The 21,398-nt window shown below is 47.2% G+C and overlaps 1 protein-coding gene across 1 annotated transcript in view; it reads right to left on the bottom strand.

Moving 5' to 3' along the window:
• The window catches only part of Sbp2 (SECIS-binding protein 2), a 72,647-nt gene that overhangs the window by 23,544 nt on the left and 27,705 nt on the right, over positions 1-21,398 (bottom strand). Inside the window, exon 8 of the mRNA XM_065434142.2 lies at positions 5,401-5,463. Within this exon, the coding sequence (XP_065290214.1) occupies positions 5,401-5,463 (63 nt within the window). The remainder of the gene's footprint in view (positions 1-5,400; positions 5,464-21,398) is intronic.

The raw sequence follows: 21,398 nt of genomic DNA, 5'->3' as shown, positions 1-21,398 counted from the left end.
CAGCAAGGGTTCTAGGCTAAACCATAGAGAAGTAGCTTGATCCAGCTCTGGTCAGAGAGAGAAGAAATAATGGCATCATTGTGTGTCCCAAGAACAATCTTCTGCACTCCACAAAATGAACACACCATAGTCGTAAAAAGACAAAGGTGTCCACTGCAGAAAATTCGTGGCATCAATGTTGATCACTGTCACTGAATCTAAGTACGAAAATGCACGCAAGCACGAACACATAGATGACAAGCTTTCATTGCCGAAGAGAGGAGACGCAGGTATGGGCGCACTGCTGAATTACCAGAAGATTGCAATCCAGTGGCAGACAAGTCAGTGACAGCGCATCGCAGATCTTTTCATGAAGACTAGTATTGCTGCTATGGGATGACGAGTTGAGAGGCAGTCTTCACTTACGTCGAAGTAGCAAGAGCAATGTGATGTCGACAGTTGCTATCACAAGGCAAAACAAGAAAATAGTGTAAACGCTCCCTTTTCCCAGTATTGCACATCTAGTTCCCAAGTGTTGCTCTTTGCAAGCAGAGATTGGGAGAACAAGATTTCCAACTACCATTTGCGCTACTGTGGCATCCCAAAAAACAGTAGCCAACAATCCCCTGTTAAACAGCATATGTTTTTAGGCTAACTAGTGGTGATCAGTCGCTAATATGTGTGCTTCTGCAGTGTCCCAAATTTGTTTTTTCCTTAGCACAAAAATTAGATTTACTCCCATCATTTATGAGGCAAATAAGTTACAAAGCAATGTAAGATCTTGTAAACATTCTGCAAGCCACAGTAAAAGGATTGTACCTTCAGTAAATTTGCAGAGATTTACAAGCTACACCTCTCAAGAGCGTATTGCTTCTAAGGAATGCTTTACCTCTTGAGCCTTCAGCCACAAACCAAGACTACCTCATTTATAGGGACACTGGCCAGAAAAATACAGACACATGCTCATCTGAACTCTAAAGGGGTCCTGAACCACTCCTTAGGGTTGATGGAAGAACACAGTCCCCAAATAGCATACACTGCTGTGAACATCTCGGCCAAGTTTTGCAGTCGTGCGCAGCGCATGGATCTCGCAAGCCAAGTGTGAGGTCACCTTTCTCTCAAACACACTCTTTTCAACAGAAGCCTGCTCCTCACTCATTCCTGGGCACATTATTTCATAATATAGCAGATTCCCATATGTGGCTGCTATTGGCCAGTAGCCGACATCAATCAAGAGCGTATGGATCAGTGCGCTTCCTACTATTACAATCACCATCTATTTGCCCTTAAAGCCCCTTTGTAATGCCCCTTCATAAATTTATTGACAAAACTTAATAAACAGGCTGTAGTAAGCAAAAATATGCTTTAGAATTTCAATAATTACATACTCTTGGAAAAGTTTACTATCATCTGCTCACGCTAGGCCGCAGCTGCTTGCATAGAAATTAAACTTCGGCTACACTGCCTATCGGTGTTGTAGCCTTCGGGTCTCGCTAATTACGACTAGCTTTGAACGCTCAACTAGCCTTGGACCACACGAAACTTAAGGTCGGATTACATGCCCACTTGGCAGCATGCGCTCACTCGTGGCCACTCCTGGTTAGACGCCTTGGCAGACTTATTGATGGCACTTTAATATGCGCAAAATGGATGTGGCTAGTATTTGCCAGTCAAGCTGGTGAAGGACCAAGCTAGTCCGCACCATGTAGCATGGTCAGATTGACGCATATGAGCGCGAGCACGCACATGAGCACGAACATGCTCTCAAGCCCTGTCATGCACAATGCAAATGTGGTGCATAAGCACTACAATTGCATGTAGCTTTGGTCTGCCACGTAGCATAGATACCGCAACTACCGCAGGGTGCCACGACGAGTCCACTGGCTAAGTGCACTAAGGCTAGCTGAGGACAACCACGTTTGGCGCATCATAGGTCCCAAAGTCTAAAGTAGTGGCATCTACATTACCATGCAAAATCAAACTTAAACTGCACGCCACGGTGACGTTCAGTAGGCGGAGCAGCATTGAGGGTGCACCCTACTCCTGTGTACCCTTCACAGTGCAAGGCATTGAAGAAGGAGCAGAAGCATTGGGAGGGGTGTGTTTGATTGCCAATCATTCCACTTCTGCTGAATGCATTGAAGTACATTTTGTGGTAAAGCATTTATGAAATAGCCTATTTTAACTTCAAATGCATTTCTCCACTTCGATAAAAAGTGGTTCAAGGACCCTTTAAGAGAATGCTAGCACATACGAATGCTTTTTCTTCCTCAAATTTTGTGACAAGGTAACATTTTCTTGGTCAACATTGTTCATTAAAGTGCAAGGCAACATTGCTTGCCTGATTCATTATGGTAGAAAAAATAAATAAGAATCACCACTGTAAGCACACCTTGCCATTGCAGAAGCAACAAAAGCATGAATGAACAAGGTAAATAACAATGCCAAGTGTTTATTGAACGATTTGGACCAAGGGATATAATCTCGTTGCAAAACCTGAGTGAAGATGAAGCAATAGTATGTACTAAATCTCATTTTAATGCTGCAAGAACAAAAGTGTGGGTTACTGTAAAGCTAGATTACCAACTAACGTTTCTAGAGTACTAAACAGCTGGATTTTGCCATGAATGAAAGAATTGCGAGCTAGAAAAATGCACAAAGATGAAAGATGTGGGGCAACATTGTCCTTTTTCTAATATGCGCCCAACTCTTAACATCGCGAGTACTGGCAGCATCTGCTCTAGTTATAAGGATAAGCACTAGTTAAGTGCTCATCAGTATAAGTCTACACTGCTTTGAACTTGTGCAATGACATCGCAACTCCCTGCTAATAGAGGAGGAATAGCCAAAATAAAATACATACATGTACATATCAATGTTGTCACATTGACACTAGCGATGCTGCATTTTGGGTGTGAAATACAAAATAGGAAGGTTAAACAGCAGTTATTTTGTTAATGAACAATATTTTTGCATAAGGACCATGCTGTAGTAAATCAAGATTTGAAAGAATACCTCTCCTATCTAAACAGATTCTGTTGCATTTATTTTAGTGTCCATTTGAATATGTTACACAGATGGTAAAAAAGCAGCAGAGGAAAAGTATATGTAAAATCAACATATAACCAATCCCCTTTTATGGCATCAAAGAAGAACTACACAACACTTCTAACAGGACACTTTCAGCACTAGCTAAAGCCTAAGCCAACATCTATATATTGTGTTAGAAAGAGGCTTTAAGGTTTGAGACTTGCAGTACCCAGAAAATATGACTTTCGTTTTGCAACGCACCGGCTACATAACCTTATCGTTGAATGTGCCTTTGGGGTGCCACAGAGCGATGCAAACAGAGATGCAAACACAGCAACCTAGACAATTGCTCATACACACACATGCAAGGACACACACAGTCACTGCAGGCATGATATTATTTACCTCATAAACAACATCCAATACTTATAATACTGGCCTATGCCTTTGCAGCCATGAACAGCTGACAAGACTCATGTATGCTGGTTTACAATGCCATTTTCCTAGCCAAACATCAAAGCATAGCCAGCACACCTGAAACAAGCTCAGGCACTGCTTGGGCTGGGCAAGCAAATCTCTCAGACATCCATGACATGGCAATGAGATACGATGTGCACCGAGGACTAAGTATTGTCAAACACACCTCCCTGCCTAGCACAGTGATAATGCACAGCTGAATGGGGCATTTTGCAATGCCTCAAAGCAAGAAGGACAAGGACACGCAGGTCTCGGAAAAGGTCAAGTACAAAAAGCTCTCCTGCAAATGGTCAAAACACATAGGTGGCCATGAACGTCATAAATCCAACACATTTCCTCCCCAGGCACACTACTGGAGACAGCTGACGTGTTTCTTGCTTGTGTTAATGGCAAGTCACTACAAAAGTTTCTACATTACAGAACACTATTGTGATGGCTGTGTTTGCAGAAAATGAGTTGTACCTTCTATGGCCTGTTTATAAATTAAAAACACTTTTGCCATGGCTTCAAGCTGCAACAACTGCACAAGACAGCATACAAAACACACAAGCTTCATTGGCACACATCAAACGCCACAGGAGGGCACAATGAAAAATGTTTATCAGGTAGCGGCGAGCATTTCAGTACAGTGAGTCAGCAGTTTCCCATGGAAGTACGGGTAAGTGGCAAGGAGCAGCCCAGGCTGTCATGTACAAGCACTGAGAGCAATATAAAAAAAATAATAAGTGCCTACACAGAGCGAAGAAGGCCTGCCCGCATTGAATAACTTTATGATGCAAACAACCAACAATGCAGAAGTGTTTGTACCTACTAACACCACAATGATCACACATGACCTAGAGGAGAGAGGCAGCCTAAGGTAACTACATTGCATTCATGACTTGCGAGTTCATGACCTTGCTGTAAAAATGAAAGAAAGGATGGCTTGAGAAATGGCAGTCCATTTCGTTAAGCTAAACAAATTATCCGTATATAAAGACCGAGACCAAAAGTTTGAAACCAGTCTTCCAATACCTGCCTAGACATGGTTGCCTGGGAGAACAGCGCCTTGTTGGGCCTGAAATATCTATGTGCCTGATCCACACTCTCAGCACTTTAGCATTTACATAAAAACATAGAAGAAATGAAGAAATAGAAGAAACAGAAATAGAAGCACAGGCAAAAGTGGGATCAGGCATGAGCTCTGGTTAACTACAACTCCCCTTAAAATTTTGCCGGCACCAAGTGACTGCACAAAACAAGCAAACATGTGAAAAACATGTAGCAAGTCAAAACACCACCCAATACCATGGCAAGTGCCCTCGAAGCTTATTCAAGCTTAAATTCATAATTACAGCTTGCCTACTTGGAAATATGATCGACAAACTCCTTGTGCAAGAGCACTCCAGATGAAACATGAATTTTGAAAATATGAACAATGTGCAATGGCTCAGCCGCAGGCCTGCACATGTCAAGAACACGAAACCCTCGCTTTAAAATGCAAAGCTTCAAACAAGTGCAACTTCAGTGTGCACAGCACCACTGAAGTAGCACACAAGGACAATGTGGTCTGTTGTAGTAAAAAGCAAAGTGCCACCACAGTGGTGCAGTCAAAAAAAAAAAAGTGCACACTGTCCTCCCCCCTCTTTTTTCTAAGCTAGCTGCCAAAGCACAGCACACATCACACTGCAACATTTTGTCCTTGTATCATTTGTCTAGACAAAGAGAACTGTTCAACTGCTATGCCTCGTGCTGCCAAAACTAATGGCCTGTTGGGCATCGCTGCACGTCTGCTGGCATCACAAACGCATGCGACATCAGACGACGCTGGGTGGTGGTGGTGGTCGACACACATTCAAGCACGCCCGCTACACACACGGCCCCTGCTGCTTGAAACGATCGAGTGGGACTTTTTCAAGGCTGCCAGCTGCCTACCTCAGGCTTCTTGCTGCTGCGTTCGAGCAGGTTCTCCTTCTCTTTAAGCTTCTTGGGCTGCCTCTGGGGAGGAGAGAGCAAAATAAACGATGCCATTCAAACAAAGGCTGCTCAAAGCAGAGCCCAGCACAGTATTGATGACAGGTACCAAGACTACCAATGTTCCGATACTTGTGTTTGAAGGAAAGAAACAAGAGAAAGGAAGACATGTAATGACAGCTGCTTGCACTAAATACAGCAGTAAAATACTGTACAGACAGGCCACCTGGGCCAACGTCCGGGTGTTGTAACACAGCTGGCACCATAACTGTAACTGATAGTAAAAATTCTGAAATGCCAGCAACCCAGGCAAAATTAAAACATTTCAGTGTGCAACCAATAAACTCGACTGATAGCACAGCAGTGTCATAACCCATCATAAGCAGTGCAAATATATCAGGTGTGATGGAGACAACAGGAATGGAAGTGGCGACACCGAGCCAAAAATAGTTCTAGAAAAAAGAAAGGAGTCTTTAAGGGCACTTTTAACGGCTTTGTCAAGCACAGGCCAGTCGCAGGTCAGTCATCAGCGAAGTTGAGTCCGAGTTGCAAGGAAATCGGCCAAGGAACGCGTTGGCGAGGCATTACAGACTTTTCATTCTGTCAGGAGCAGGTCGATGGCCACGAACACAGCCGATACGCAGTTCCTGAAACCATGCAAGCAAGCACAGGCTGGTGTGACCAGAAAGTCACAGTGATTATAAACTAGACTGCAAGCCATGCTTTAGCTCCTGCGTCCCTAACAGTGGTTGCACCTCACGGAAAAATATCTGCGGTACTAACCAGTGCTCGAAGATATCATCACACTTACACGTACAATTCGGCAATTGACAAAAAGAGTGGATCCAGAAGAGTGAAGGCATCATCCTCCCATGTCTCTAGCAGTTTACGTTTGAGTCTAAAAATATACTCTGAAAAACAAGTTACACGAGTTCCTTGAAGTGTGAAACCAACATGCTCTCATTACCAAAAGCATAAGCAGAACATGTCACTAACAGTTAACATTGAAGAGGAGCCCTCATATAAAAAATAATGTTTGGTTTTAAGGCAGATAATTTTTAAAAATGGGCCCCAAACCACCTCTTGAGCTCAACAGGTGAACACATTCCACAGGTGGAGATATGAACACCCCAGCCTTGTAGTAAAACACAGCATGTGGAGCTAACAAGCAGAAAGTTAATAGTTCCGCCATCATTTCAGACAAAGATTCCCTCTGCTCGATTTTTGGAACTTCTGGCTGACAACTGATATTGGGTGGAAACAGCCTATAGATGTACAGATACTAGGCAGTAAGGAGCTGTTTCTACCATGAGTTTCTTATGCGCATGAACTCTTGCCCATGCACACACTTTTGCATCTGCCAGGAATTATAGTTCAACCTCATTAAATGAACATTTATATACCATATTATTACAGACATAACCTGCACCCGAAATTGCAAAAACTGAACAATAAAGTCTGGGTACAGGTTATTACACAACACCTTTCAGGTGCTGTGTAAGCAACTGCGCACGCCAGGATAGCATATCAACAGCAAAAGCATTGATGAAAGTATAATATTTTAGATGTATCGCACACATACATCTTGAATTTCTTCTGATTGGAATTTTGCTACAAATTTGAATAACTAGTGCAAATTTTTTTAGTAAAACAAATGAGAAGGTGGACGGTTGTATGTTTCATATTGGTGAAGTACCTATCTTGTTGTACACAGTGGTTTCACCTCTTACATTGTTTTTCACAGCGTGTTGCATCAGGCCATATTTTCCAAGTTTCATAGATACTCTTCAAGCCTGCTGGACATGAAATAGCTTATGTTCTCATGGCTGATGTTCCTGTAGTGAGTTTTTGAGTCAAGTTGACATTCTGTAAATGTGACAAAACTGACAAGAAAATTTAAAATTCTTAATCTGCTCTCCAGCTGTACATTTCTTATGATTCTGAAAGATGCTATAAATGCCACGAAAGTGAGTCTTCAATCAACAAAATTAATTGGCGCCTGAAAGGATTATGTGAATTTCACCTTGAGGTGTGGCTTCACGGCAATGCTGCACATGCTGCTGTGAAGCTACACATTAAAGGGCCCCTCACCAGGTCTGGCCATTTTGAGCTGACAAGCACAGTACACACAATGAGCACTCACAATCATGTGTGCTAAGAATTACGTCGCTACACACCGCAGAAACAGCCAAAATTTCAAACTAAATGTGTAACAAGCGTGTGACGCCCCCTCGGGCATAATCTTCGTTGACCCGCCAGGCTCGGTGGCCTGCAAGGCCCAGTAGGCAACATTGGTCACCACACCTCAATAAACACTAACGAGCACAGCTGCTCGACGGGAAGTCATCATTCGTCACCACCATGCTGCAAAGCGTCCGTATAAAGGAGGGTACCTCGAGCCCTCCCTCATTCACAAACCTGGGCGGATCGTGACAAAACGCTGTTTGCACTTCTTGCGGGCGCCGCGCTTTAAGCCGAAGGATGACGCATATGTGTTAGTGCGCCTACGTACATGTGTTTTTGCTGTGATGTCGCTCTTAGCGACTCATGACAGTGAGAATTATTCAAGGCAGCACCTGTTATTTGTATAATCTGTTGGTTCAATGGACATATTAAAGTTTAGTGAAATAATGAAAAGCGCAAACCGAGTGTCTGCATCTTATTGTTTTACTTCACACCGCAGCAAGAAATATACTTCAGTTTCACCTGCTTGTTCCCACGTCACGCAGTCACGCATTCCGAGAGCAAAACTATGTCATTTTCTACCGTGTTCCAGCGGGCGATCATGCTCTGTGATCTGCTTGCATCTGCCTCAGTATTCATGTAGAACTGACTTACACCACTAGTCAGGTGTTCTCGTGCACAGTGCACAAAATCGTGCGCTTTGCACGAGACAAACACAAAAGCTCGTACGTGCGACCGTCAGCATAAGTGTGCCGCACAGCAAAAAAGCAAGCGGGAAAAAAAGGAAGCACGGCCCGTGACGTATGCTTCAAGCAATCCTCTAGTTCTGGTATCGGATAACGCAGGGAAGTGATTTCGCTTGCAGAGGTTAGACGGAGCAAGGGGAGAGAGGGTCATTGTCGGCAGTGATGCTCACCTCCCGAAATCATGGGTTCGCAGCACTGAACTATTTCTATCTCAGCTATTAATGAATCAATTTGAAGAATTCTTGCTGTAGAATGCTCTCAAGAGGGCACGTAACTTCCAGCGTATAACCAAAATCTGGCGTGTGGCCTGGTGAGGGGCCCTTTAAGGCAAGGTTTTTTGTCATTCAAAAGTTTCATTACATCCTAGGGAACCCCAGCCCTACATGTTGATCACGATTTGTGCTCGTGGATTGCGTATCACATGATCATGCGTCCCCACTTCCACAGCACACCCTCAGTCTATGCAAAGCACTTTGCAAAACAGCAGAGAGCCAAATCATCACTCGGATTTTCGTGTTGGTCACGTCTGCTCTGTCACCATTGCCCATGCAAGGGCTGCTCCGTCCGTGGTGTCATCCTCTGTTGTGTGAATGTTAGGGGCCAGGTCAACCGATTCATGTTCCATAATCAATTTGTCCGTGGTCACGTCTGTCATGTGGATCCAGCTTTATCAGCATCACTGAAGAGGGGGAACAGAGCCGCTGGCAGAGGATACAATGCAGATAAGTTGTGCGTCTGCTAATGGAGACTTTTTTCAAGGACTTGAGCATTAGTATGAAATTGTTTGCACAGGTTATACTTGGCCATATTTTTTTTTTTTTTCGGTCTGTTGTAATTGGGGGTGTGGGTTACGTGCAGTGACGGGTAATATGCACAAAATTATAGTAATGTGTTATCGGATAAGGCAAAAAAAATTTAAATCCAGCTCTCCCCACTATACATCAACAGGCTTTCTATGGCTATAAAAACTGAAGATCAGATTCGATGCAACCCTGGTTACAGCAAAGCAAAAGATTCTTCACTCAAAGCTCAAAATATGCATTATGGTCAGAAAAATGTCGAATCCTCAGCACAGTTAGCTTGCCCCCAATGGCAGTTTTCTACAAGTTTATACAGTCTGACACACAAAAAGGCAAATGCACTTGTGCAATTAGGCCAGCAGTCTGGCATGGCTTGACTGAGCAGTAGGCAGCCACCCAGCTGGCCAATCCCATGCGATCAATTGATACATTGCCATCATTGCACCATGTTGCATGGCTAGCACTGTCACATGTCGCACTGGTCAATAGCAAAATGGTGGCAATGCGAACGTCTCACGTGCCTTGCCGCTTGCCCAAGATCGCCCATAGATGGCTTGCTCTGCCGATATATTGCCGCGACAACTTCGTCACATTCAAGTTGCGCGCCCTTCGTATTGGACATTGTGCACACCGCCGTGGTGTTGTTCAGCAACAAATCTTCGTTCAGATCTTCGTGGCACAGGTAGCTGGTTGGACCCGGCTCGCATGCGCCACGCGCACGGCGTATCACGCAGGAAGAAAGAAGACGACGGTTCGAGGCCAGTTTTAGAGTGCGACTGCCAGGGATTTCTTCACGACCACAGTGACTTTTAGTTGCGGGCACAGGTTCGCCCTTAATAAATTTCGTTTTGTTAACCTGTGGTCCTCAACATTGTTACATTCCTGGTGGAGGTGCGGGGTATGAGTCGAAGCCCCACGTACGAAAGTCAGCATAGCCTCGACCACCAGCGAGTCCATCCCGTGGAACTGACACCTGTGCACCAGCGGACCAGCCGCCGTCTTCGGCCCTCTTCTCTTCACGCCAAGGGAAACTCAGACAACGGACGCCGCCACAATGACTAGCCACGTAACACCGGCACAGCTGGTCATAAGCCAACCTCGCAAGCCGCCAACATTCTATGGCAACTCGTTCGAAGACGTGGAAGACTGGTTGGAACTGTTCGAGAGAGTGGTGAGCTTTAATGAATGGAATGAGAGACAGAAGCTCCGTAACGTATATTTCACTTTGGAGGACTTTGCAAAAACGTGCTACGAAAACCACGAACCCTCTTTGTCCTCTTGGGAGGAATTTCGACGACAACTGCTAGCAACATATACCAGCACGGATCGTAAAGAAAAGGTGGAAATTGCACTTCAAGCTAGGAACCAGCTCACAAACGAGAATGTGGCGATGTACATCGAGGACATGTCCCGCCTGTTCAAGCGTGCTGATCCAAACGTGAGTGAAGATAAGAAGCTGCGCCATCTCGCATGTGAAGTAAAGCAGGAAATTTTCGCAGTTCTTGTCCGCAACCCACCGGGCATGGTCGCCAAGTTCAGATACGAAGCAACGGCCATCGAAAAGACACTGAAAGAGCGGGCTCGGCAATACAACCGTGAGGCAAGCTGTGCACCTGCCCATATCTTCTCTGGGGGTGTGCCGAACGACCTTGAAGCCCTGCGGGAGCTCATCTGATCAGTAATCAGGGAAGAGCTCAACAAGTTGCAGATACCTCAGACTCCAACTACAGTGATGCGGCACACCCCAACGTACGCTGACGTACTTAGGCAACCCGTGGTACACAGTAGTGGAGCAGTTGCGACGACCGTTCCCTAGCCGCCGACAGTATGCAGTGCACCTCGTCTGCTGGAACCACCGGCTACCTACCCGCCTCCGGCACCTAGCGCACCTCGTTTTGTAGAACAAAGGTCCCGGAAAAGTGACGTCTGGCGTGACTACGAGCGCAGGCCTCTGTGTTTTCACTGCGGAGAAGCGGGTCACCTGTATAGGTTCTGCCCACACCGTCCAAGCTGGATTAAGGGGTTTTTCCTGAAGTGCACCATGCCCCCGAAACGGTGAATGGCCAGCAGAGATCGAAGAATACTTGTCCACGTGCCAAAGACCCATTACCCCTCGCCAACATCATCCACAGTCACCGTCACCCATGCACTACCGATCGCCTAGCCCACACGTGTCTCCAAGATGACCTAGGCGTCATTCACCAAGCCCACACCAAGAAAACTGAAGCAAGCGACCTGTGGAGGTGAGGCCACTGATAACCACAGTTACCAAGATCCTCCAACATGGTTCCAGTGCAATGACGAGATCATTTCTGTAAACAGGTGCAGGAATGAAACGATTACATCAGATTTGCAATTGATTATAGACGGATGCGAGCTGAATGCCTTAGTTGACACCGGCGCTGATTATTCGGTATTAAGCTTTAAGATGGTGAAGCACCTGAAAAGTTGTGACACAGTGGACTGGACCGCAGATACACACGGCAGGCGGTCATCTTATTACGCCCCTTGGCCGATGCACCGCAAGACTTGCGATAAAAGGCTTCACTTAACGTTTCCAACTTTATTGTACTGTGAGAATGTTCCCGGGAACTTATATTGGGAATGAATTTTCTACAAGCTAACAGCACCATAATCAACCTACGTAGGTCCAGTGTATCTTTCTCAACAAAACAAACTATACCTGTGGAAGAATCGGAGGAGCGACACTGCTCACTGCGCGTCGTTGATGATGATGTAACTGTGCCACCACGCTGCAGTATAATGGTTCTTGTGGAGAATGAAACATTTTACGACCGCGAAGGCATAGCGGATGGAAACATCGAGCTCCTTTTCAACAAAGGTATATGCATGGCTCGGGGTCTCGTTCACTTAAGCAAAGGCCATGCAAATGTCGCACTTACGAATTTCGGAAATGAATTCCAACACATCGCACAACAGCTATTGCCTCTTTCCATGAGTTCTGTGTAGCAACCAAATTATGCAGCCTAACGACAATGCCAACTGCTCTGCCACGAACCTGCAGCGTCGACAGATCAATTACCATTAAACCGAGACTCCCGGAATCCCCCCCAAAAAGACAGATATATGCCCTGATAAAGGATTTTTCTGACTGCTTCTCCCCTTCCTCGAAGGTACGGTGCACGTCTGTTGCAAAGCACAGAATCATAACAAGGGACACCACAAGACCGGTATGCCAGCACCCATATCGAGTTTCACCAAAGGAAGGGGAGATCATCAAGAAGGAAGTAGAGGAGATGCTTTCAGATGACGTTACTCAGCCTTCCAGCAGTCCATGGGCATCTCCCGTAGTGCCCGTTAAGAAAAAAAGATAACACTTCAATTCTGTGTCGACTACCGTAAATTGAACAGCATAACTAAGCGGGACGTATACCCCCTTCTGCGTATCGACGATACGTTAGATCAGCTGCTATGTGCAAAGTTTTTCTCCTCCCTGGATCTCAAGAAGGGATATCGGCAAATAGAGGTGGATGAGCAGGACTGTGAAAAGACAGCATTCGTAACCCCTGATGGCCTCTACGAATTTAAAGCGCTTCCATTCAGCCTCTGTTCAGCGCCTGCAACGTTCCAGCGAATGATGGACTCTGTGCTCGCAGGATTGAAGTGGCAGTCGTGCTTAGTGTACAGTCGCCGATCGTTTATTCGGACCTCACGGGGACTGCGGAAATGTCAGAATAAACAGGTGTCCGAAAAAGCAGATCAAGAAAAAAATTGAAATCCTTTATTTCCACGCACTTATTCGGGCTCGGCAGTATGCTTGAAGAAATCGTGAATGCGCGGTTGCACGCTGTTCCGTTTACACGCAATCAGATAAGCCTGAATCTCGGAGAGGGTCGTATGGTGACTATAGGCAGGTTGCGAACGTAGTTCCCGCGCCTACTAGGGCGCCCCTCGCGGCGGCGAGCTCGGAACCGGCAGGATACAATTGGCCCACTTGCGTTCGGAAAGCCTGTATGTGCACTGTTTCGCGCGTAGCTGTTGCCTTTTTAGAGCGCAGCTCTTTGGCGTCCGTTCCTGGGTTTCGCGTCGTCGTCGGCCTCGTAACCAGCTCCGCCACCCTTTCATCCCCCCAGCGCTAGCAGCGACCGACTGATACCGCTGGATGCCGCTGACGCCGCTAGAGAGTCAAGATAACATGACTGCATAGAACACCGTCGCCGCCATGCAGAAAGAGGAGGAAAGGGTCCCCCCCCCCTGTTCTTGTGTGGCGGATAGGGTGCTCTTCAGTTGCCGACGCGCCGGTTATTTCACGTAGGCCCCGGCACGTCGGCGAATACGTGACCACCTTCCCACGGCTAGACCTGGTTCTTAGCGCTGCGGAAGCGAGGGTATCATATTGTTTGTGTCGGCATCGGCGGCGTTGTCCCTGAAACCAACTCCGCAGCTGGGGTTGACTCACTATCGGCGTCAGCGGCATCAGTCAGTCGCTGCTATCTCTTCCCTCCTCCCTTTATCGTGTTGTCCGCTTGCTGCGCGCGCTTCTGTCCCCATCGTTTGCCGCTGGGTGTACACGCCGCCCCCCTCCCCCCTCTTCCTGCGAGTCTCCGGTTGTCAAAGCGCCGGCTCGAACTTAATTACTTTCTTCGCTCCTCCTCCAATGCAACCCCTGTGCGGTGGCGGCGGATCTGTATATGTGCACCGCCCGAGCCGAAATTGCCGCTGCCGTTCACCCTGTGCGGTGGCAATCAGAGAGGCAGATCGGTGGCGGCGGATCTGTATATGTGCACCGCCCGAGCCGAAATTGCCGCTGCTGTTCGCCACTGCGAAATTATCTGCCAGTTCTTTCTGAGCCATGTGCGAGACGACCGATGGAAGTCCTCCGTCTGCTGCTGCTGCTGCTGCTAAACGAGCTGCCAGAGCAGAGGCCCAGCGCCGTCGCCGTCAGAATCCAGAGGTGCGTGCCGCCGAAGCAGAAGCTTACCGTCGCCGCCGTCGAGATGATCCAGGAGTACGCGTCGCCGAAGCAGAGGCTAAGCGCCGCCGCCGAGAAGACCGTGCCGTTCGCGCCGCCGAAGCGGAGGCTCATCGCCGCCGTCGAGAGCAACCAGCAGTAAGCGAGGCTGAAGCAGAAGCTCATCGCCGCCGCCGAGAAGACCCTGCCGTTCGCACCGCCGAAGCGGAGGCTCATCGCCGCCGTCGAGAGCAACCAGCAGTAAGCGAGGCTGAAGCAGAAGCTCCTCGCCGTCGCAGAGACAACCTCGCGAGGCACTTGTATAGATCTCGTCTTTGAGAATCAAGCATTGGTGTACCAAGTCGAACATATATCAGTCTATTTCTCCGACCACAAAGCTTCCTTCATGACTGTCAAGAACTGTTAGTGGAGTCTTTGTTAAAGGAATACGTGTGAAAAATAAATAAAAAATTATGTGATAGCGCATACATGTGTTGCTCAATTTCTTTGCCTCAATCTATCGAAAAGGTGAAACAGCTTATTTGCTGCGCTCAAATTTCGCATTAGGAAGTAACGTAATCGTCGGTAATTTTTTTGAGCAATGCCGAAGTGCAACCCGAACTGTTGAGTAGTGGGCTGCAACAGCACGTCCACCAACTCACGAGGAACAAAGTTTTACAGGTTTCCAAGCCGACTGTATGAAGCAGAACGGCGTCAACACTGGATAGCGCTCGTCTGACGGCATAAGCTGTTTTATGTTCCGGCGTTATGCCAAGTGCGTTATAACGCTGAATTCTTTGCTTTTACAGCAATGATGGCAGCAACGGGACACTTGCAGTCAGTGGCGTTGCTAGGTCGTCTGGCACCCGGGGCCCATAGGTCTTCTGTCCCCCCACTCCCCCGGGTTTATTCGAGGAAGGCGAGGATATCAACAATTACCGTGTGTCTCCAGACGTATATGACACCCCCCCCCCCCTCACTGGCCCCTTGCACCTGCGCCCCCCCCCCCCCTTGCTACGCCACTGCCTGCAGTGCGTACCAGGATATGCAGCAAACAAAGTAGTTTGTTCCCACACTGTACCGCAGTAAAGCTGTGGAACTCTTTCCCAATCCTCTCCCATTCAAACAGCGCTAGGGCTTGCTGAGAGATTTGAGGAGGGGTTGCAGCCAGCTGAGCTGGCATACACCCTTCTGCACCCAGCATATCGACGAAGGGGCAGTTGAGATCATCAAAATTTTTGACGTGGTTTATTGGAACCTCCTTTGCACGCACTGAAAAATCATAACATAAAAGTATCGCACTTCCAGTAACTTGGGCGAAAATATTTTCCCAGCGTAGTCTAACACAACTAGTAAGTTCATCCCCTTTTTTTTGTGTTTGGGGAGAGCAACGTTAGAATACCTCTGGTAGGCCTTACGAGTCGTTCGTACGCCCCACGTTCTTGGATGAGATGTTTTGGATTCGTATTTGCCGTCCTGTATGTACAGGGAAACTATCGCGGCGTCCTTGCACTTCCCTGCGATGCCAGCACGGCAATCGCAGCTCCCCGCTAGGATTTGTCTGCTGTCGCCGATCTTCAAGAATCAATGTCGCCTATAATTTCATGCGTCCACACCGTAGATAACGAAGTAACTTACGCTGAGCTTCACGCATCTCGCTGGTGCATTATTTTTCGTTTGCGGAATAAACCTAGCAGTCACTTCAGATCAGTGCGAGTTCAACACTTCCCTCACGTCGTAGACGAGCCCCACTTCAAATAGACGACTTCCTTTCTCTAAATTCTTTCGCAAAAAAAGCTATCAAGATCTTGTAATTACCGAAACCCGGTTAAAATTAATATCAGCACACTGTTTCGCGCCATCGCTACCGTTTGACAGGACGCCAAACACGCAGCGCGGGCTGCTGACGCCGTGAGCAATCCTACCACATTCATGCAACTATTTGTCAGATGGCGCTAGGGGTCGGAAAGACAGCGTGCCGCCTAGCACTTGCAACGTGCCCATAGGCAGCTGAAAGCACAGTCACTGCTTGTACACGCTCCGCATGCGATGGCAGCGTGGCACATGGTGCGTCATCTTCCGACTCAGAGTCATCGTCCGGCGGTGCAGCAGAAACCTGACAAATGATCTCGCCATCGTCGAGTTCTGCGCATGTCAATACAGCAATGTCAGCAGCTATGAAACTGTCAAATGAGACGGTGCCCGGAATCGCAATGCAACCACTGCGCAGGTCTCGGCAGAACATTTTCCGCGTCAGTAGGGAGCACATTGGAAGGCGACAAATCTTAGGCCTCCCGGCACCTATCACCAGTGCAGTCTGCGCGGGCACTGTCGGCGCCATTAGACCCTTGATGCAATGTTTACGTATGCCGCGTTGGATCACCGAAACCTCGACACAGCACACAAAGCATGCACCACCGTACCGAACAAAACGCGAAAAATGCGGCCTACTCACAGCGTCGTGCGTGAAGAAACAAATCAGCTGCTGGATTGTCTTGACAAGGCTTACTAAGCTGAAACTGGAACTGCTGTAGAGTCACGCTATCGAACCAGGCAGAAACGATGATGATGAGCAGGGATTTCCAATAGCGCCACTTCGTGGGGCAGCAAGGAGGCTCTGTTCAAAACAAAAATGGTGTTCAGGAAAGTCGAATCCTGCACCGGTCAGAATCGGTGCATGGTGCTCTCGATCAAGTTGGCTCAAGGAGTGTCCGAAAATTCAGACGAGAGGTTGCAACGTGTCCGCACTTTCGGTAGTTGTTATACGTTATGGTCTATGGGGAGAATGGCGGTGCCGTGAAGCTGACCGAATAATCGGGCATGTTCGAATTTTTGGAGTCCGGAAAATCAGTCGGCGTCTGTATTTGGATGACATGGTCATATTTTCCATAACATTTGACCAAAATCTAGAGCGCCTACGACTAGTATTAGAAGCTATTCGCACAGCAGACCTGACAATGAAGCGAGAAAATTGTCAATTCGGCTTCGATGAACTTCGGTTTCTCAGACACGTTATCAGTGCTGAAGGCATTCGGCCAGATCCCGAAAAGACAGCAGCTGTTACGAGTTTCCTGACACCCACAGACAAAGTCAGTACGATGTTTTTTGGGTTTATGCGCATACTACAGAAGATCTGTGGAAAACATTTCAAAGGTTGCTGAGCCCCTTACAATTTCTGAGAGATTGCTGAGCCCCTTACTTCTGCGAGGAAGTGTCCTATACAAGAGAAACTTCGAAAACAGCGAGACAAAGTTTTTACTTGTCACACCACAGCTATGCGAGAAGAAATTTTGCATGCATGTCACGATGAACCGACATCTGGACACATGGGCTTGAGCAGTACATTCACCAGGATTCGTCTGAAATACTACTGGCCCAAGTTATTAGCATCAGTGCAGCACTATGTCAAGACTTGTCGCAAGTGTCAAAGGCGCAAGACTCTATCCGTAAAACCGGCAGGCCTCCTCCAGCCAATAAAGCCACCAAAAGCCCCATTCTAACAAGTCAACAACAAGTCCAACAAGGGTCCTTGGACCCTTCCCAACATCGTTTTTAGGCAAAAAGTGGATAGTTGTGGCCATATCTGACCCATTACGCAGAAACTGATTCCCTGTACAGTGCAATGGCTGTCGAAGTTGCAAAATTTTTCGTCAGCAATGTAGTGTTCAGGCATGGCGCTCCCACAGTTGTTGTTACTGATCGTGGATCAGCCTTTACTGCAGACCTAATGAAATGCTTGTTGCAGATGACACATACTAATCATAGGAGAGCTACGGCATACCACCCTCAGATAAATGGTTTAACTGAAAGCCTCAATAGAACACTGCCTGACATGCTTTCGATGTATGTTGACGTTGAACGTAGGCTGTGGGATGAAATTTTGCCGTAAATCACCTTCGCATATAATACGTTCAAGAAACAACATGAGCCACCCCGTTTGAACTTGTATTCGGCCGAGCAGTAACAACAACTTTGAATGCTGTTTTGCCGTTAAGATGAAAACAATAACACATCTGACCTAGATGATTTCTTGCAAAGAGCCAAGGAGGCACAACAGATGGCAAGGTACCAAATACGCCGCCAACAACGCATCGACTCCAGCCGGCACAACCAGCGCCATAGTGAAGCTCATTATCAGCCTGGTGACAAGGTGTGGGCATGGACCCCAGTGCGACACCGTAGACTGTCTGAAAAGCTTCTCTGCCGAAACTTCGGCCCTTACGAAATACTCTGTCGTATAAGCGAAGCCACTTACGAAGTAAAATCCGCGGGACACGAGAGCACAAGATGGCGCAACTCCATGGAAGTTGTGCATGTTGTCCCCATGAAACCCTACCACGAGAGGTCATGAAAAAAAAAAAAAAAAGTGAGAGCCCACAGGAACCCCTACTTCCTCTCACGCATCAGGCTGATGCGGTAAGGAGGGGGATAATGCCGCGACAACTTGGTCACATTCGAGTTGCGCGCCTTTCGTATTGGACACTGTGCACGCCGTACCATGGTGTTGTTCAGCAACAGGCAGCTATCTTCGTGGCTTGAGTAGCCGGTTTGACCCGGCTTGCATGTGCCCCACGCACGAGGTATCACGTGAGAAGAAAGAAGACGGTTTAAGGCCAGTTTTAGAGTGCGACTGCCAGAGATTTCTTCAAGACCACAGTGACTTTTAGTTGCAGGCACAGGTTCGCCCTTAATAAATATAGTTGTTTTGTTAACCTGTGGTGCTCAACATCGTTACAATATGGTATCACAGTTGTGTTTCTTTTGCGTAAACCCAATTATGATTTTGTTTTCATCAATACTGTGGTGTAACTAATATGTTCATTAAGAGGTACGGCTGCACTAGTAAATGGGGAAGCGGCAGTTAAAGAGGCCCTGATACACATTATGAACATAGCAAGAAAATGTTGCCAATCTGTTAATGACGCTCCTGTGAACATGTGAGCCCTTCAGACAGCAGTGCATGCAGCAAGAAATTCATATCTCATGTCAAAGACAGCAAAAAAATCACTTGCTCTCACTTCCGCAATGCCATCATGCAGCATCGTTGCAAGCAGCTGGACCCACCAACGCTATTGGCTGATTTAGTAACCACAAGAGCTTCTTGGTGCAGTAAAACCTCAAACTGTACCTGCTTAAACAGTAGTTTCGTTTTAAAAGTAGTAAAGCCAAATTTCCTACTCAGCGACCAATGAACACAATGCATTTTGTATCCGCATAAACCGTTACCAGCTTATTGCGTATGTATTAGTTAACACATAGCGTTTTCACTTTTCGTCGCGCAATCACAGTGGTGCGTCGTCCCCTTAAGGCGGCCAGGAGAACAAGCCTCAGTGATCAGAATAGCGTCCAAGGGCCAGTGCATTTGCTCGTGAAGCCACATCAACATCATCATTTTAGCTCCATGCCAGAGAGTATTGTGGCGTCGTGCAAGGTTGAACTCGCGTCAAGCCAAAGCTCGGATAAAAAATACAGGGTGCTTAGCATAGAAGAAAAATTGAAAGTCGTTCATGCTATCGAACATGGCACGAAGAAGTCAGCGCCGACACGGGAGAGGGATCTACCGTTGACTATGGTGCAAGGCATTTGGAATGCAAAGAAGTTGCTCGGCAGCATTGCTGCGACCACGAAAAGATGCCGGCTACAAGGTTAGACTTTTTGCCATCCTTGCATCTCTTGTTGCCAAAGTGATGAGGATGACACAGAAAGCGACAGCACGGGCAATTCAGCCCCGACAGCGGCATAAGCTGTGGGTTACATCAGCCTCATGAATGCAATCGTCACGACAAGAACAGCATTCCGTAATGAAAAAATGTGCCCCACAACTCCTGCAGTGCTACAGCGCCCATACACGGCGAATATGCAATGCCAACAAGGAATCTGCCACGCTGAGAAGAGGAGCCTGGTTGAAAAGGTGGCTCGCAGCTTCAGTCAGTTTGAGACCGCTGTCGTTGCTGCTAGGCCGCCGCGTCGTCAAATGAAAATAATATTGGTGTCACACATACACTTCTGATTGCGACTGAGACCGATCTGAATCAAAATTCTTGACTGCAATTGGCTCTCTCGGGGATATTGTACAAAGGAGCCAATCACGACCGAGAAATTCAATCAGGATTGGGCTTGATCGCGATCAAAAGTCCTTCGTGTGACACCTGTACAACAGACTTTTGTTGCACGTGAATAAACACTGCATGTTTTTGCCCTTTCATTGCACACTCTCTGAGTACCGCTCTCCACAGGTAAGTGGACGATCTCATGCTATTTCGTACTACCGTTTAGTACATACATTTTCCAAGCTCCGGCCAACTACTGTTTAACGAGGTTTCATTGTAATACAGACCGTATTTACTTTTGTAATGAACGCAGCCCCCACTTTTCCAATTAAAAAGCGTGTTTTTTTTTTCCTCACATAAGATTCAACATCTGATATGGCTTCCGGCGGGTGCGATTGTGTCTGACGCCGAATCGTGCCGGGTCTCCTACTTTTATTGCGATAGCCATAATATGGACGCTCCAGGCCATTTTTTGTTGTCGTCGTTACCGCACGCCACATGGTGTTAATGTCAGTGAAAGTGCATGAGGGAAGCCGACGATCGTGGCTCAATCTCGCACGCCGTGTTTCATCGCGCAAAAGGCGCCGGTGGGTGGGGGGGTTGTACTGTGGCAGCAACTGCTTATTACACAATCGCACATGAGGGGTGCTGACGAATGCAGCTCAATCTCCCACGTATAAGGGAGGAAAGTGGGAAGGAAACACGCCGCCTTCCATCACGTGCGCGGCGCCAGAGGAAGGGAGGGAGGCGTGGGGGGCACGGCGTTTTACTTCGGCAGCAACTGCACATTGCGTGACTGCAGCACGCCCCATCTTCAAAAAGATCTGTGTTGGGGGCTGAGTCGATGGCAGCTCGTACTTTTGTGCGTGCTGCGTTCTCACCACTCAGTTTACGTTCAAGCGAATGTTTGCAAGTTTATACGGTCTATAAAACTCCTATCCGTACTTCATGTAGTTGTCTAAACATTTGCTATTGCAATCGATGGTTCGCATTTCGGGTAAAACTTACTTTTTTTTAGAGGTGGCCATGGAAGAAAAAAAAACCTCATAATATTACCCTGCATAATAAACGCACCCCCCAACTTTGTGCATATTTCTCGGGGGAAAAAGCACATTCAGTATGCGAGTAAATACGGTAATTGTAAATTTTTAGTTAAATGAAATATTATATTCAAAAAAGACAGAAAAGCCCTGTCGTCTTTGCACTGCTGGTCTAAACACGACAGTTGCGTGTTGCTTCATCTGCTGTGTGTGGCCTCCAAGATGAA

The sequence above is a fragment of the Dermacentor albipictus genome, chromosome 4 (genome assembly GCF_038994185.2).
Source record: "Dermacentor albipictus isolate Rhodes 1998 colony chromosome 4, USDA_Dalb.pri_finalv2, whole genome shotgun sequence".
Classification (NCBI taxonomy): Eukaryota; Metazoa; Arthropoda; class Arachnida; order Ixodida; family Ixodidae; genus Dermacentor; species Dermacentor albipictus.
The sequence above is the reverse complement of the archived record's forward strand: the minus strand, read 5'-3'. Positions and strand labels throughout refer to the sequence as shown.